Source organism: Muntiacus reevesi, chromosome X, assembly GCF_963930625.1.
Source record: "Muntiacus reevesi chromosome X, mMunRee1.1, whole genome shotgun sequence".
Lineage (NCBI taxonomy): Eukaryota > Metazoa > Chordata > Mammalia > Artiodactyla > Cervidae > Muntiacus > Muntiacus reevesi.
This window is the reverse complement of record NC_089271.1, coordinates 67,938,720-67,957,213: the sequence shown is the minus strand read 5'-3', so window position 1 is coordinate 67,957,213 and position 18,494 is coordinate 67,938,720. Positions and strand designations below refer to the sequence as shown.

General features: G+C 37.2%; 1 protein-coding gene across 2 annotated transcripts in view; it reads right to left on the bottom strand.

The window, feature by feature from the left end:
- Positions 1-8,791: 8,791 nt before the first annotated feature.
- The window catches only part of UPRT (uracil phosphoribosyltransferase homolog), a 33,294-nt gene continuing 23,591 nt past the window's right edge, over positions 8,792-18,494 (bottom strand). Inside the window, exons 3-7 of one of the 2 annotated variants that reach the window (XM_065915269.1) lie at positions 16,777-16,846; positions 15,665-15,727; positions 13,546-13,707; positions 12,456-12,554; positions 8,792-10,000 (exon numbers count right to left, since the gene is read on the bottom strand). In XM_065915269.1, coding sequence (XP_065771341.1) covers positions 9,894-10,000; positions 12,456-12,554; positions 13,546-13,707; positions 15,665-15,727; positions 16,777-16,846 — 501 coding nt within the window. In that variant the 3' untranslated portion in view covers positions 8,792-9,893. The remainder of the gene's footprint in view (positions 10,001-12,455; positions 12,555-13,545; positions 13,708-15,664; positions 15,728-16,776; positions 16,847-18,494) is intronic. The other variant, XM_065915271.1, reaches the window with a different exon arrangement.

Here is an 18,494-nt window from a genome sequence, read left to right as displayed (position 1 = left end):
GCTTAAAGCTCAACATTCAGAAAACTAAGATCATGTCATCTGGTCCCATCACTTCATGGCAAATAGATGGGGAGACAGTGGAAACAGTGACAGACTTTAATTTTGTGGGCTCCAAAATCACTGCAGATAGTGATTGCAGCCATGAAATTAAAAGACGCTTACTCCTTGGAAGGAAAGTTATGATCAACCTAGATAGCATATTAAAAAAGCAGAGACATTACTTTGCCAACAAAGGTCTGTCTAGTTAAGGCTATGGTTTTTTCAGTGGTCATGTATGGATGTGAGAGTTGGACTGTGAAGAAGGCTGAGTGCCGAAGAATTGATGTTTTCAAACTGTGGTGTTGGAGAAGACTCTTGAGAGTCCCTTGGATTGCAAGGAGATCCAACCAGTCCATCCTAAAGGAGATCAGTACTGGGTGTTCATTGGAAGGACTGATGCTGAAAGTGAAACTCCAATACTCTGGCCACCTGATGTGAAGAGTTGACTCATTGGAAAAGACCCTGATGCTGGGAGGGATTGGGGGCAGGAGGAGAAGGGGACAACAGAGGATGAGATGGCTGGATGGCATCACTGACTCGATGGACATGAGTTTGAGTAAACTCTGGGAGTTGGTGATGGACAGGGAGGCCTGGTATGCTGCAATTCATGGGGTTGCAAAGAGTCAGACACGACTGGGCGACTTAACTAAACTGAACTGAGACTCCTCTAGTTTTGTAGGGGATCTATGAAAGTAAGAGTAGGGAGGATACTGTAAAACTATACAACCCTTCCCCACATCACTTCAACTTTCCTTTTTCCTACTTGATCCACTGATTTCAGGACCAGGACTACAATAGTACTTGCCAGAACCATGATGATTCCTTAGCAAAAAACTCTGTTTATATTTTCAAACCTTTACTCCAGAATTTATCAGGTCCTTTTGGGATGGATTATACTTTTCAGTCAATTCCTAGGCAGGTTGATAAGAAGTCTGAAGGTCCACGAGGAGAGGGAAAGGGAAGTTGCTCAGTCGTGTCCGACTCTTTACGACCCCATGGACTGTACCCCACCAGGTATTTTCAAGGCAAGTGTACTGGAGTGGATTGCCATTTCCTTCTCCAGGTGATCTTCCTGACCCAGGGATCAAACCCGGGTCTCCTGCATTGCAGGCAGACGCTTTACCTTCTGAGTCACCATGGAAGCCCCCAAGGAGAGAGGGGTCTGGAATTCTCAAGGAGGAGGAAAGGACAAACTTTTTTTTTTTTCTCACTCTACATTCCTTAGTCTTAGTCACATAATTTTTTTTTTCTTTAAGCCTGGAACTGATGATTACACAACAAACAACTCAGTTTAAACTGTACTAGGGGTTATATAACAACAGTGTATCCTGCTTGAGGACAGTTTCTCCTTTCTGAAAACCTTGTGACTAATCCTATCTTAGAATGTATATTAAGGGAATGGGTCTGGTAGGATCTTTCTATTGTTAAATTCTAATCCTGTTATCCTAAAATGTAAATTGTGAGAGTGGGTCTGGTAAAATTTTTACAACCTTGAGACATTCTTTTGATTAATTGTAATAACCAATTTAAAAAACTCCCTTGCTAACACTAGCAAAGGGAGCATTCTCCATCCCCCTTCTGATGCCTATGTCAGAGGCTTTCTCTGTCCCTTTTCTTACTTTAATAAAACTCTGCTACACAAAAGCTCTTGAATGATGAAGCCTGGTCCCTGGTCCTAAAGCTAAATCTTCTTCAGAGATCACGAATCCGGCACCATTCACAGTAAGCTATCACTTTCACCCCCCTACTGCAAAACTGGAATTGACAATGACTGCAGCTGTATAGCCTAGTGGCCAAGATAGCCCACTAGTTCTTTATCTGTGTAATCCTACTCTGTATGAATGGAAATGGACTGAAAGGAAAGTATTTGCTAGATGTACTGTTGTTGCTAGCAATTTGAACCAACACTATCACTGAATCTAACCTTCCTTCCAAAGATGGGAAGGTTTGGGTTAAAATCAATAACAAATACAAAGAAGGAAAGATAGTAACTGAAGGTAAAAGAATGAATAAATGGCTTAATGGAACAAGAGGGGTCCAACATTACACCAGTTCTTCAAGAGAGGTTCAGAGGAAGAGAAAAACATTTACACACGCAGACTGGTATAATTATACCAGATGCCCGACACAGGGTGAAGCTGTATGTATGCCCAGGCCAGTCCCATTTTGGACCTTGACAAGGTTAAATAGAAACCTGCAAATTTGAATGGTATTACTCTGAGACATTTTGGTCATGTTCTATGATGATGAACAGGATCAACTGATAATGGCTGAATGGAACTCCATTAATGTACCAGTATCTTTTGATTTATAAACAATATAATTTGAGAAGAAATTTCCAATAATTATGCTCTACTAAACTATCAAATCATGCACCATATAGCTACTGGAAAACTGATCACTGTGTTGACTGTAAGCTTTGGCCACCTAATACTTATGTTCCTGGCTATTATGGACAGAATATAGCAGCTGCATGCCTATGATGCTAAAATGTGCTGTGCATATCCTAGTTTCTGTGGGCGTAAAGCTATTAAATAAAACAGACACAATGGGTTTCTGATAGGAATAAGGTAGTAGGCATCATAGGGTTAGCTTGTGTCCCCATATGAAATGACTCTACTTTGAGGCAAGGGGGGCTTAGGGAGGCCTTTATGGCATACTCAGAGAAGGAAATGGCAACCCACTCCAGTACCCTTGCCAGGAAAATCCCATGAATAGAGGAGCCTGGTAGGCTACAGTCCATGGGGTCACGAAGAGTCAGACACGACAGAGCGACTTCACTTTCACTTTTCACTTTCATGCATTGGAGAAGGAAATGGCAACCCACTCTAGTATTCTTGCCTGGAGAATCCCAGGGATGGAGAAACCTGGTGGGCTGCCATCTATGGGGTTGCACAGAGTCGGACACGACTGAAGTGACTTAGCAGCAGCAGCAGAGTAAATTACATCTAGGTGTAACTACTATCCATATAACCTTAGTATGAAGGACCCAACACTTTTGGGTACAAAATGTGTATCCTAATTACACTTAGGCAATTAGTATACAATGGCAACAATATGCCTGGTAGACTGTTCCATAAGATAGAAGACATTGGTCATGATATAGAAGAGAGCTGTAGGAGAGACAGGTACCAGTTTAAGAATCAAGACAAACTCATTTCACTTTTAATGAGTGGCAAACAGAAGAAAAATTTGTTTTAGTGAGAATAGACCAATCAGCAGGGACACTCTTTAAGAAGAAAAGAAAAGAATGGGAATCAGCCTGGGGAGATGATGGAGCTTTAGTGAACTAGAGCGGGCAGATTCAATGAATAATGTTGTACAATGCTAGGCCTCAAGGTTGGGAAAAGCCTTGCACTCTAACCCTCAACAGGGTCTCTTGACAATTTTAAAACAGGCTGAGCCTGAATTAGCAATGGATCATTGACTCCAGCTAGGGCACATTTCTGGAAACATTATAGACCTTCAGACTTATGGAAGTTCTCTGGGGGCAAAGAGTTATTTGCATTGATGTAACTCTGCTACCCTTCATCCCAAAAATGGATCAAAATAAGATATACCCTGTAGTGTAGTTAGCAGGAATCAGAACCATACTGAATCACACTCTTCTTGCTGTAAAAGACAGGCCCTGCTACACAACAGCACACAATGGAAACAGTCTCAGTAAAATCATGGGAACTACAAAGAGATGACTAGCTTTGTTTCCATATTAGGGACAAAATTCATATGTTGACCCTAACCTCCAGTAACTCAGAATGTGACTGTATAGGAGACAGGGCCTCTAAAGAGGTGATTAAGTTAAAATGAGGCCATTAGCATAGCCCTTCCCAAGTGGCGCTAGTGGTAAAGAACCCGCCTGCCAATGCAGGAGATGTAAGAGATGTGGGTTTGACCCCTGGGTCAGGAAGATCCCCTGGAGGTGGGCATGGCAACCCACTCCAGTATTCTTGCCTGGAGAATCCCATGAACAGAGGAGCCTGGTGGGCTACAGTCCATAGGGTCGCAAAGCAACTTCAGAACAACTGAAGTATGTATTATGACTGGCATCCTTATAAGAAATGAGGGCACACAAGTGGAGACATGGGATGTGTACGCACAGAGGAAAGACCATGTGAGGACAGAGGAGGCAGCCATCTGCAAGCCAAGAAGAGTCCTCAGAAGAAACTAAACCTGCCAACACCTTTATCTTGGATTTCTAGACTACAGAACTAAGAAAATAAATTTCTACTGTTTAAGTCACTAAGTCTATGGTATTTTGTTATGGCAACACTAGCAAATTAATACACATGTAACTTAGAACCTGGAAACTACCAAAATCCTGGCCAGTTGCAACAATAGCCACGCATAATAACATCTTGTAAATGGATAAAGGCCAGTTATGCTGGGAAGTATAATAGATACCTCTCTGATTTTTACTGGAATGTGGAAAGAAACAAAACTGGACTATAACCATAGTGTGAGAGTTTAATATTGGCATTGCTAGTCAAATTATATTACCTCATATAAATATTGATAAGTTTATCTATTGGGAAATTAAATTAAAGACTCCTCAGAATGTGGTATCAATGGAAACTGGTTGGTGTTAAAAGGAACTAGATGTAGTTAACATCAGTTAATTAATGTGATTCAATGAAGTTAATTAATGAAATTCTACACAAGTTTATCATAAGGTACAAATTACTATCAGCCAAAGACAAAGTAATACAAAAATATGGAGATTTATATAATGGCTTTATAGGATGGACTAGTTGTTTCTTCATGTCTATCAGTACCTCCATGCTGGACATATTCATGTTAATATATTACTGTATATTTTATATAAATCCTATACTAAATACAGGTACTAAGAAAAATACCATCATTTTCCTGTGAGCCAAAGGTCAAAAGTGCAAATTTTGCAGGAAAGAGTTAACTTAGTAGGTCTTAGCTGCTCAAAATTTGCACACTCCCTAAAGAGTTTATTTTCACTAAAGGCTCTTGTCCAACTACTAGGAATTGAGCTCTTAGAATGTTTTAACTCACAGCACTGTTTCTGTACACTCAGAGCTTTGAAACACACTGTACCAATATGTCTAGGTGGTCTGTGTAAATACTGTGATTTATGGTGAACTTTTGCTTTCCTTAGGTGATCTGTTTTGCTAACTGATCAATCATGCAGGCACTGGGTACCTATGTGACCAGATCCCAATAAAAACTCTGGAGTCTTAAGCAAATGAACTTCCCTGGTAGACTACATTTTGCACACATTATTCCATCTATAGATAGAGGAATTAAGTGTATCCTGTGCAGTTCTACCAGAAGAGAACTCTTGGAAGCCTGTACCTGATTTTCTTCAGACTTTATCCCATGCACCTTGCTGATTGTGCTTCATATTCTTTTGCTATAATAAATCATAATCATAAACATAATGAATTCTGATTCCTAATGAGTTCTGTGAGTGGTCTGGGGGATTCTTGACATAAGCACACATAGAAATACCCAATTAACATAAAATAAAGCAGTAATGGAGGAATAGAGAAACAAAATAAGATATATAGAAAACAAATAGCAAAATGGCAGATGTAAACCCTACTTTATTACTAGTTGCATTAAATATAAATGAAAGAATAATAGCAGATGTATCAATAACATGCAAGAAAGATGATGAAGCAACATCTTTATGCTACTGAAAGAAAAAAAACCTGCCAACCTAAAATTCCACACTGGTGAAATATCTTTCAAAGCAGAGGTGAAGGAACTTCCCTTGGCCATCCAATGGTTAATATACCTCGCTTCCACTGCAGCAGGGCACAGATTAGATCCCTGGTTGGGGAAGTAAGATCCTGCATGCTGCATGGCACAGCCAAAGAGTAAAAAAAAAAAAAAAAAAAGCAGAGGTGAAATGAAGACTTTTTCAAACACACAAAAGCTGAAAGAACCTCTTACTAGGAGACCTGCACTATAAGAAATATTAAAGGAAGTCTTTTGTGTAGAAAGAAAAATAATATGTGAAACCTGAATATACACAAAGAAATAGAAAGCACTCAATATGGATAAATTAAAATGACTTTTCCCCTTATTTCTTCTTACATAGCTTTAAAAGATAACTGTTGAGAGCAAAAAATAAAAACAACACATTACAGAGTTGAACATCTGTAGAAGCAAAATGTATGACAATAACAGCACAAAGGCTGGGGAAGGGGAATGGAAGCATTTTAAGTTCTGAAATGTGAAATAGAGTGTGATAAGTTAAAGTTATATATACTATAAGCCCTAAAGAAACCACTAAAAAAGCATTATATCTAATAAATCATTAAAAGAGACAAAATGGAATCATAAATATTCAATTAATCCAAAGAAGCTCAAAAAGAAGACAAAGCAAATAAAGAACAAATGGGACTTAACAGAAGGCAAATAGCAAAATGGCAGATTAAAACCAAGCATATCAATAATCACGTTAATTAAAATGATCTAAACACACCAATTAAAGAAAGAGATTGTTGAACTGGATTACAAAAAGAAAGATCTAACTCCAGGCTTCCTGAAGGAAACCCTGGGTTAAATATAAAAACATAATAGGTTAAAAGTAAAAGAATGTGAAAAAATATACCATATACTAATCAAAAGAAAGCTGGAATGTTTATATTAGTAACAGCCGAAGTAGATTTCAGAACAAAGAATATTACCATGGATAAAAGGAGACATTTCATAATGACAAAGTGTCAATCCATCAAGAGGACATAACAATCTTAAAAGTTTATGCACTTAACAACAGAGCTTCAAAACACATGAAGGAAAAACTGATAGAATTGAAAAGAGAAACAGATGAATCCAAAATTTGTCAGAGATTTCAACACCCCCCTCAATAATTGATGGAAGGAATAGACAGAAAATTTGTAAATAAATCAAAGACCTGAGCAACACTATCAATCAACATAACCTAATTGACATTTATAGAACACTCCATGCAACAACAGTAGTTATACACATGTTTCTAAAGCACACAGGGAAGATTTACCAAGAGAGACTATATTATGAGCCATAAAATAAATAATTTAAAATTGAAAAAGATTCAAATCATATGAAATGTATTCTCTGAATTAAATTAGGAGTCAATACTGAAAAGGAATCTAGAAAATCCAATAAATATTTGAAAATTATATAGCACATTTCTAAACAGCCTTAGGTCAAAGAAGGAATCAAAAGGGAAATGAAAAAGTATTTTGACCCAAATGAAATGAAAACAGATCTCAAAATTTGTGGGGTATAACTAAACCAGTATGTATAACAAAATTTGTACCATTAAATGCTTACATAAGAAGAAATGTCTGAAAAACAAAGAATGTCTGAAATCAAGTTATGGCCACCAGACCAGCAACATGTGTATCACCAAGGAATTCACATACGCAAGTCCTTGGGCCCTACTTCAGACCTACTGAACCAGAAACTCTAGGTGTGAGGCCCAGCAATCTGTGGCCCTCCAAGTGATTCTGCAGTACATTCAACTTTTGAGAAACACTGATGTATACTGCTTCTTGTTTTTATTGTGTGAGGATTTCTTCAACAAGGAGTCTACAGTTTATACTGTGGTGAAGTTCATGTCATTAAAAACAATATAGTTTTGAATAGTCTGCTAATTTTTTGTCATTTAGAAAACTTCCTGGGTTCAAAGAGTCTGGGCAAGTGATTGTACTGTGCTTAGTCATTCAGTTGTGTCTAACTCTTTGTAACCCCAAAGACTGTAGCCTGGCAGGCTTCTCTATCATGGGGATTTTCCAGGCAAGAAAACTAGAGTGGGTTGCCATGGCTTCTCAACCCAGGGATTGAACCTGGGTCTCCCACATTGCAGGCGGATTCTTTACCGTCAAGTCACCAGGGAAGCCACCAGGCAAGTGATTAACCCTACAGATAATGCTTCATTTGTTAAAAAGATCCAAACTTCAGAAGATATAGTTACAACTCTTCTTGAAATCTCCAGGGGAAATGTAACCCCACTGAATAATTCCTACTGCCTACTGTAGGAATTCTTTTCATGTGGGAGCCAAATATAATCAATTACCAATCATGTACAGTGAAGAAAAGGAACAGAGACATATTAAATTTAAATAGCTGATAATATAAAATTAATTTGCTTGAAATATGGTTTTATAACTATACTCAAATATGAATTTGTCTCATGTTTTAGAAAGTCACTTCTAACAAAATATTGAAACCCTACTATAAGCACTAACTCAGAAGCACTGATGTCTACAGTGGTAGACATCATCTTTCCAACTAATTCAATGCATCAACCTAAAGAAGATCTGGTCTCTATCTAAATTTGCTGACTCACATCTTTCCTGGGACAAGGAGAGAAAGATTTTGGTTTTAATGTGCTTCAGTTACAGCTTCTGCTAATCAGGAAAGAAGGAAATCCACATTGTATCAAAATACTTAACTGACAAGTATAGATGATAAGAACATGAAAGCAACATTTGCCTTGGAAGAACTGTAATATGGGTAATCTATTAATCTTGGTTTGTTATGACAGCATTCAAAAATAAAGGGAAAAATACAGTGAAGTGCTTCTAGACTCCAAAGGGAAAATGTAATCCATTCTATACCAGTTTTTCTTCCTTTTCCCAAATCTTTGCTGACTTCTATAAGCTTTGGTTCTAAGAAACTGCCTGCTGCTCTTTTGGTTTTTTTGTTTGTTTGTTTGTTTTAAACAGAAGCCACAACAGCTGCCTATGGGGCTATGGGAGTATAATTAATTAAGTAATCAACCAGCCACCACTGTTAAAATGTTTTAATATCAATGTAAAATGAGATCAGGGTTTTACAAGTAAGTTTCAGAATGTGAACATCGATTTCTAAGATGATTTCTCTTCTTTTCAGAAGCCTAAATATGAACACATATAAATCTTAGGGTTTTTTTATATCAAAGTATTTTTCCCATTTTAATATAACTATAATTGACAAACATGCAACATAACTAAGCTCCAAATCAAAGACTTTTAGTAGAAACATCCAAGTGAAAAATGAAGCATTTTAATTTACTTATTGGCCATAAACTCAGCAAGAAACCATCTTTCCTCCCATATCTCAGAAAAACCAACACCAACTAATTTATTTCTAGTGCATCAATACCATTAACACTATTTAGCCCTCCTTTGTCAGCATCCAGATATCCCTGGTTCAAACTAAGTAAATTAATGTCACAGTTCCAGTGCTGGAAATGCCCCACCGTCCTCTTCACTGCATTACACTGACAAGGCACCTACCAACAATGCACAGGGTAGGAAACGACCCATGAAGAACATAATGGCTTGACTGAAGAGTGCCAACTGAGTGCCAACTGAGTGAGGATATTAGTGGAAACGTAAAATTCTAGGAGGTATTCTTTTTTCATTCTCTCCAAGTTACCAACATGTATAGTACCGCAAAGTAAAGAGTAGGGGAAGGTGACAACAGCCACATGCATGAAATCTCCCTAGAACTAAAAGCAAACTAAACAAAATGCAAACTATAGTGGACCAATGAACTGACTTCCATTTGGGTTTTATTTGTGGCTGCAAGCAACCTCTAAACTGAGATTCATAAATTAGGGAAAAGTTTCAATGCACTGAGGGATCAGCAATTTGTATAAGAGCATTATTAAAATATTTTCAGAGTTGTATGTGCTTCATTGTTGAATTTGGTACCAACAGTTAAGAAATAACTAAAAAAAAAAAAAACAAACTCAAGTATTTCCTTTTTACTATACCTACTTCCAAACATTACAAAGTATCTTTGACACAATTTTCTATGTCATTCCTTAAGTGAAATAGTCAAACAGGTAGAAACTCAAAACATAACTGTAATATTACACAGAAGAATAATTTTCCTCCAATAACTTAGTCTGTTCCAAAGTATTTCTGTCCGAAATGTGTAGGTGCAACAGGATGAACTTCAGTAGTTAAAATTGTGATCTCTGGAAACTCTTGAATGATTGATTTGGCACCTTAAAAAAATAAAAGAAAAATTGTCATTATGGTGGGATCTTTTTAATAACATTACCTGGAATTCAGTAATTTTATGGTCAATCAGTAGGTCTACTACTGACAGAAGACAGAGAGCAATGACCTTTGGACAAATAGTTAGACTTGGTTAATCTTTTATTTATATAATTTCTGATACCTGAAAAGTTTTTATAGTAGTCAGACTATGTTTCCACCATTCACTAATAAATTCTTAGAATCAAACTGTTTTGTATTCAATATATGAAAAATATATTCAGTTATAGCAACTTTCTCCCTAATGAGTCTTGTTTGTTTTATTTTAAAGGCAGCTGAAATAGAGAGAATATAGTCCTTTCTGGAAACAGGATCATACATTAGATGATGGTTTCTCAATTGGAACACTGTTGAAACAAGTGCTAAGACTTTTCTGATATGTCACAGAAAGCTAGTTTTTTAGAATTTATAACTCTAGCCTGGGTGGGGAGGAGGTGGAGGAGGAAAGGACAGGGACTAGCTTGGATCCCAGTCAAACTAAAAAGCCATAGCAAGGATGCCACAGAATAAGATATTTTCATCTATAATGTCAAAGAATGAGTATCTTATTCTAATGTATACTATTAGAACTAACACAGTTACTTTTCTACTCCAAAGATAGAAAACCCAATAATTATTTTGTTATCTCAAAATTTACAATGTTACCTCTGTTATATAGACAGATGACCAAGCAAATCAGCCTTTGTAACCATCAACATTTGAACTACAGGTAATTTTTTACTATGAAACAGCAAAATAATCAATGGCCTACTAAGTGTGACTCTCTCAAGTAGTTTCTCTGTAGCCTCTTCATGGTTGACTGAGATACAGAACCTTTGGAAATGAGGAAATGCTCTAACTAGAAGCAACACATTTCTCTTTCTTATGAAACAAATACAAATTCATTGCAGAACATTTGGAAAATACAAAGAAAAAGCTTAAAAAATAACATAAGTCACTTAGAATTCCACCACCCTAAGACAACCACTATTAATTTAAAATAAAAATTGAAATAGTATTCTGCATCTGTCTAGCCTCTCATGCTGAGGAAAGACTTAATTAGGTTTCATGTTAAATCCAAGTCTGATTTTGGTAGTCATAATAATTTGTATCAGTCATCTGTAAATTTGGTGATGACATTTTATCCTATTCTAATGCTGTTGGGTTTCTGTTGTTTTGATTGATCAAATATTTTTATTGTTGCAATGATGTCAAAAGATATCAAACTTTACATTTTAAATATGTGATATATTGTATGTCTATTATATCTCAATAAAGTTGCTAAAAATAGATTGATCAAACATGAGAAAAACTGTAAGCAGGTCCTAGATATGACCTTCCTATATGTAAAGCTAAAGTCACTCATTTTCTGACTCTTAAAAAAGTCTGCAGCCTAACTCATAGTTCTGAAGGTCAACAGGAGACTGTGGTGATGGCTGAGTGGTCAGCCTCACTAAAGCTATTTATTCTGCTCTTACATTTAGATTTTCTGACATCATTAAATATTTTTTCAAAAACATGATTTAACAGTTTATAATATTACATACAGTTGATCCTTGAACAACATGGAGGCTAATCCACATATAACTTAGTCAGCCCTCTGTATCTGTAGTTCCTCTACATACATGAATTCAACCAACCATGGTTTGTGCTATACTATAGTATTTACTACTGAAAAATATCCACGTATAAGTGGATCCACGCAGTTCAAACTCACATTGTTCAAGGGTCAACTGTATATTTACTTAACTATTTCCAAGTAAGTCACTTATATACTTTCAATTTTTTTCTTACATGAAAATGATAGTCTCTCTAATGACTATCCTAAACACTGAACTTCTACATGCCTTTATGATTATTTTTTTAGGATACTTTCATAATTGTCTTAGCTTATATGGCAAAGAAACCCAGTGTCTTAAATTAGGCTTACCTCTCTCACGAAATGGAGAATGCAAGTTCTTTGATCATGCCCTTTGAGCAGAAGTCTAAGTTTAAAAACTTCCGCTCTTTGTTTCATACTACAAAGCTTACTTCAAAGGACCACAGGGATAGCTAGAACCTTGATTTTCTTGCTGTTTGAGAGCAGTTCTCAGGCTCAGGTGGGGAGCCAGGAGAAATGGGGACCTTTCAGCCACTGGCAAGCTCTACTCAAACAGGGACACTATGAAAACAATTGCAATTCCCTTCAGTGTGGCTAGTTCATACTTTTCCATTTGAATTTGAACAACATTAGAATGGTTGAATGGTGTGAAGTATTACAACTAAGCTTAGAGATGACAAACACAAGTTATAATTATCAAAATTCAATTAGGAATTAATGTGAAAGCAAATGAACTTTTCTTCAGGATGAATGGTTGGACAGATGCACACTTAACCACTCCATGACCATCCAGAGCCCCAGTTGCTGCCTCTTGTTGAACTCACCATGAGGAGTGGAGAACAGACTGAGTAGGATAATGACACTAGGTTGAACTCCATGTTCTATGAGAACCTTTACAGCTTCAATTACAGTATTTCCAGTACCTGAAATCAAATGAAAATCAAATGCATTGGCAACTTTAACATTCATCTCAAAATATCTTTGAAGTTGCTTCAAAGTAAAAGCAGTTTAGTAATCTAACATAAGATACTACTAGATAAAGCTTCATTTGAAGATGTCTGGGTTTTTTTTTTGGACTCTGTAGGAGAAGGCGAGGGTGGGATGATCTGAGAGAATAGCATTGAAACTTGTATACTATCAAATATGAAACAGATTGCCAGCCCAGGTTGGATGCATGAAACAAGTGCTCAGGGCTGGTGCACTGGGAAGACCCAGAGGAATCGGGTGGAGAGGGAGGTGGGAGGGGAGAATGAGGATGGGGAACACATGTAAATCCAAGGCTGATTCATGTCAATGTATGGCAAAAACCACTACAATATTGTAAAGTAATTAGCCTCCAACTAATAAAAATAAATGAAAAAAAAGATGTCTGTTTTTTATAAATGATGTAATTTTCAATAACAGACGTAACCCACGTACTTTTCAGCTTTCAAATGCAAAAGCCCTAAATTCATTCAGTATTTGAGATATCAAATGTAACACCCACCTGCTATCCCGAACTCTAGGATCTGAGCAAGCATAGGAAAAGACTAGAATAGGAGGAAAAACTATTACCTCCAAAGAGGATAAATCCTTGAGAAAATCATTGCTATACACTGAGCTAGAAAAGCGACATATTTCAGCATATATTCTGTGTTCTATATATTTTGCCTCATTAAATCTTTTGCTTCAATCTGTTAATCTTAAAATAGAAGTTTTTTGGAGCTAATAAAGTTTGACTAATGTGTATTTTCTTATTACACAATAAAAATTCCCCAGAAAACTACCCAGGGCAACTCCAAATCCAACTGAGAAAAACAAAAAAAGAACACATTTAGGAACAGTTTCATCTTTAAAGAAGGGTACCTAGAAGGTAGGCACTAAGCTGAATTTTAACCCTAATCAAAGGTTACAAATTAAATGCAAGCAACTCACTGAGAATTGGATACATCAGAAGGACTTTTCTTCTGTAAATGTCTGGGGGAAACTTGGCATAATATACTTTGGCTCTTTGTGTCTCCTCATCACTCTGAATCAGGATCTTTCCAATTCGTATGGATCGACAGCAGTCTCGTAAACCTTGTTCCATTGCCTCACCTTGAAGTAGGAAATAAAAAAGAAAGAGTGATTAAGAGTAGATAGAGTGAAAGTTCGAGAATAAGCCAAAGTAGAGCTTGTGACTATTATTAACACAATAAAGACACTGTCAAAATGGAAGCAATTCTTCTTAAGCTAACAGCTTTCACTTCTGATAAAATATGGTTTTATACTTAGTTCAGGTCAATGAAGCTAGAGTAAGGGCTGGTCAATGAAACTAGGATAAACTAACTTTACTGCTGGCTTACAAGTTTTAGAGTTGTCACGCTTCCATGATTACAGGTAATAAAGGATTTAAGCTGCTCTCTGAACTTTTCTATATCAGGAACATTTTAATTCTATTATTTTAGGACACTGTATTACTTTCATCTAACAAAAATATAGAATATTATGGAAGAATGAGGGCTGTAGACCAAAGGATCTCCATTTAGATCAAGCTGACATCAAGAGATATCATGTAGCCCCAGCAATGACTTCAATGGCAGAGGCTTGGCTGGCAAACAGTGAAAAAGTAATAAGCTGTTCCCTCTTCCCCCAGAGATCCAAACCAAAACCACCATCATTCCCTTGGTTTCTGAAGGTAAAGCTATTTTTGAGTCTGAATTCATTTAAGGAAGTGTTTGCTAAAAGTCAATCATTCTCACATCATCTTCAAGATTTTAGGCCACATCAAAATTCTTCTTGTATAGTTATTTACTTAATATTTTTCTTTAAATTAATTATTTTTGTTTACATTTAAGAGGAAACTTTATATCACTAGTTAAAATATAAAAAGTTTCTTTCTAATAGATATGGAAATAAACCAAAAGCTACTAAAGTTAAAAACACCCTCTCTGTGCATCACTCCAAGGTCATCTGATACACACTAGGGGTGCAAGGATCATGCTGCCTTTAGGGCAGAAGCTGGACTAAAACAGAAGAAATTGTGCCTTAAAAGTCCATTTCCATTGTCTTTACCAATTTTAAAAGGTTGAACAGCATTGCTCTGAAAATCCTATCACTACTTAAGAGATACTTTCTATTTTAAAAAAAGGAGCTTAAAGCTCCTATTTTATTTGAGATACCCAATTGTTCACAAACAGAATTTCATAGCCAGAGAAGCAATGGGAATGTTTATATGTGGGGAAAAAAATCCAGGGACTTTCCTGGTGGTCCAGAGATTAAGACTTCACACTCCCAGTGCAGAGGGCATGGGTTCAGTCCCTGGGAGAGCAACTAAGATCCCACATGCACAAGGTTCAGGCAAAGGGAAAAAAATCCATCTATTTCCAGTGCAAGCAAGTGGGGATTCTACTATACCCTGAATCTTGTACAAAGAATAATTAATGAATTAAGTTGCCAAATGGAAATAATCATCCCCATGTAACAGGTATAGGTCCTAATTACAGGTATGTGATTTTGCTGCACAAAGGTTAATTTACAAGGGCAATTGGTTGGACTCAAACACAAACACATTAGACTAGCAATTGGAAATACCTAGGGTTAATCACAGTTAAGTTCTTTTGCCTACATAATCACATACTCGTCAAATATAAAACTAAAAATATTAAACAAGCCATTCAGTTCAGCTCCTGGCAGGGTAGGACTGTTCCTCACAAAAGAAATTTACAAATCAGAACAAAGATTTTCTGTAGTCGAGTGCTCAAAGTTCTTTAGGTCTGAATTTGTGCTATTACATATTCCATCAATCTTCAAGCTTCCCTATTCTCTCCAAGATTCTTCCACTCTCCTCTGAATTTTTCAAAGCTGGCTTGCCCATGGGTACCCACCGCTAGGGAAGATGCTCTGCAATTAAAATTAGCCAAACTCGGCAACACATGGGCCATGATTCAAAGGCACTATGAGGATAGACAACACAGGTGGTGAGATTTAAGCTCAGGAGACAAGCCTGTCTCTCGGAAAACAGCAACTGTATCTAAGAATGCAAAGAGACAAAGTCACACATACACAAACCTACCGCTTCTCATTATGCTGACCCCACAATTTCCCTTTTCAAATTTCACTCCTTCATATTTGTACCCTGTTGGGGGAATAAAACCAAATAATTTATCTTTCATCATTGGAGCAACTATTTAATAAAATATCTATGGTTTAAAGCAGATGAGCACAGAACAACTCTTGCCCAGACATACTGTATAACATCTTAGGTTTCCTGTGGAAGCAATAAGAAGAGTCATGATTTTTCATAGTTAATTCTTCATAAGAAACCTGTGGGAATAATTGGGAGAGGCAGACTTCATCGAACAGGAATAAGTCTTATGATAGCATGATATTCACATACACGTTTCTTCAATTGAATTCTGAGGAGAACTGTTGCATTCCAAGAATGCTAGAAACCCCATAAATTCAAACTAGGAGCCCACTGTGAGCCACAGCAGAGAGCCTCCTTATTCCTGTCCACTTTTATTAACCTGCATTCTGTGTTTAAAAGCAGAAGAGAAAGATTGAAGTAATTATCAAGACACATTCATGCCTTGGTCTCAGACTGAATTTGTATCAATTTTGATGCAGCAAGCTTAGTCCCTAATTTTCACAAAATCAACCTTTGGATATAACAGTTTCCATTATTTAATAAAGAACCATATCAGAATTTCAAATCCCTAAAATAGGGATCCTTGACTGCTCTCTGTTAGAGCAGAACAAATCTAAATCCTCTTCTCCAATCCTCATCGTTTTTATTTTCTTTTTTACTTTTCCTTCTTTTACCTGGAGTTTCCATTGCTAAACCACCCTACTCATTTGTTAACACCAGCATCTTCCCCACAAAGGTGAAGATAAGCTGACAGCAATTCTTAGCTCTGGTCCCAATGTGCTGTCATCAAAGGTAACATCCGAATGCTGAAGAATATTTATTAACCTTTAACTTAAACTGACAAGCAAGCTATTAACAAAAGTCATTCACATAAATTTCTTTACTAAATGTCCCCAAATTAATAAGTTGTTTAAAAGAACAGCGCCATGCAGATGCCTCATTTTGCATACTGATTTACTCAGACTGCTTTCTGCTCATTTCCCCCCAATTCCAGCCCAGAATTTTTATGAGAATATGAGAGCAACAGCCCTGGTTACCTGTTGGAGTGGTCACCATGCATTCTTTATATGGTAGCTGATTCAATCCCTCTTCCACAACAAGTCTGATCTAAAGAGTCAAAGGAAGAATAATTTGAGAACTTGCTAAGAATCTCCTGTTAGCTGTTAGCCTCAGGAGTTTAACACCGGGCAAAAAGTCAACAACATACTAGGCAAGGATTTAACTTATAGCAGTAGGAAGGGAGACCCTATCATGTGTTAGATTCAGTTCAGTTCAGTTCAGTCTCTCAGTCGTGTCCGACTCTTTGTGACCCCATGGACTGTAGCACGCCAGGCCTCTCTGTCCATCACCAACTCCCAGAGTTTACTCAAACTCATGTCCATGGAGACGGTGATGCCATCCAACCATCTCATCCTCTGTTGTTCCCTTCTCCTCCCACCTTCAATCTTTCCCAGCATCAGGGTCTTTTCAAACGAGTCAGCTCTTTGCATCAGGTAGCCAAAGTATTGGAATTTCAGCTTCAGCATCAGTCCTTCCAATGAACACCCAGGACTGATCTCCTTTAGGATGGACTGGTTGGATCTCCTTGCAGTTCAAGGGACTCTCAAGAGTCTTCTCCAACATCACAGTTCAAAAGCAGCAATTTTTCGGTACTCAGCCTTCTTTATAGTCCAACTCTCACATCCACACATGACTACTAGAAAAACCATAGCTTTGACTAGACAGAGCTTTGTTGGCAAAGTAATGTCTCTGTGTTCTAATATGCTGTCTAGGTTTGGTCATAGTTTTCCTTCCAAGGAGCAAGTGTCTCTTAATTTCATGGTTGCAGTCGCCATCTGCAGTGATTTTGAAGCCCCCCAAAATAAATAAAGTCTGTCACTGTTTCCAGTTTCCCTATCTATTTGCCATGAAGTGATGGGACCAGATGCCACGATCTTAGTTTTCTGAATGTTGAGTTTTAAGCCAACTTTTTCACTCTCCTCTCTCACTTTCATCAAGAGTCTCTTTAGTTCTTCTTTGCTTTCTGCCGTAAGGGTGATGTCATCTGCATATCTGAGGTTATTGATATTTCTCCCAGCAATCTTGATTACAGATGCTGCTTCATCCAACCCAGCATTTTGCATGATATACTCTGCATATAAGTTAAATAAGCAAGGTGACAATATATAGCCCTGACATACTCCTTTCCCGATTTGGAACCAGTCTGTTGTTCCATGTCCAGTTCTAACTGCTGCTTCTTGACCTGCATACAGATTTCTCAGGAGGCAGGTGAGTTGGTCTGGTATTCCCATCTCTTGAAGAATTTTCCACATATTTCTGTGATCCACACAGTCAAAGATTCTGGCATAGTCAATAAAGCAGAAGTAGATATTTTTTCTGAAACTGTTAGATTTTCTGTTAGATTCAGAGATAGAACCAAATGTCAGGTTGCTTGCTGCTAGGTATCCAACCTTGGTGAGGCACATGATTGCCACTACAGGCTCAAGTATGCCTTCTGATTCTCATTCAGTTAGTCCAGGCTATATTATGAGAAATGCAAAACCACAGCAAGTGCAAGAGTATGGCAGGGACACTTGGACATAATATACTTCTGGTAACTCTGGAGATAGTGCCCCCTGGGAACTGCTTTGCCTTGTTTATTTATTTTTTTTCAATTACAGTCCTTTCTTTTATCGGAGTTCCAAATTTTAAAAACTGAAAGTAAAGCAATCATTCAGTGGTTCAGATAAAAGAAAAGCATCTTTACCTGAGTTAC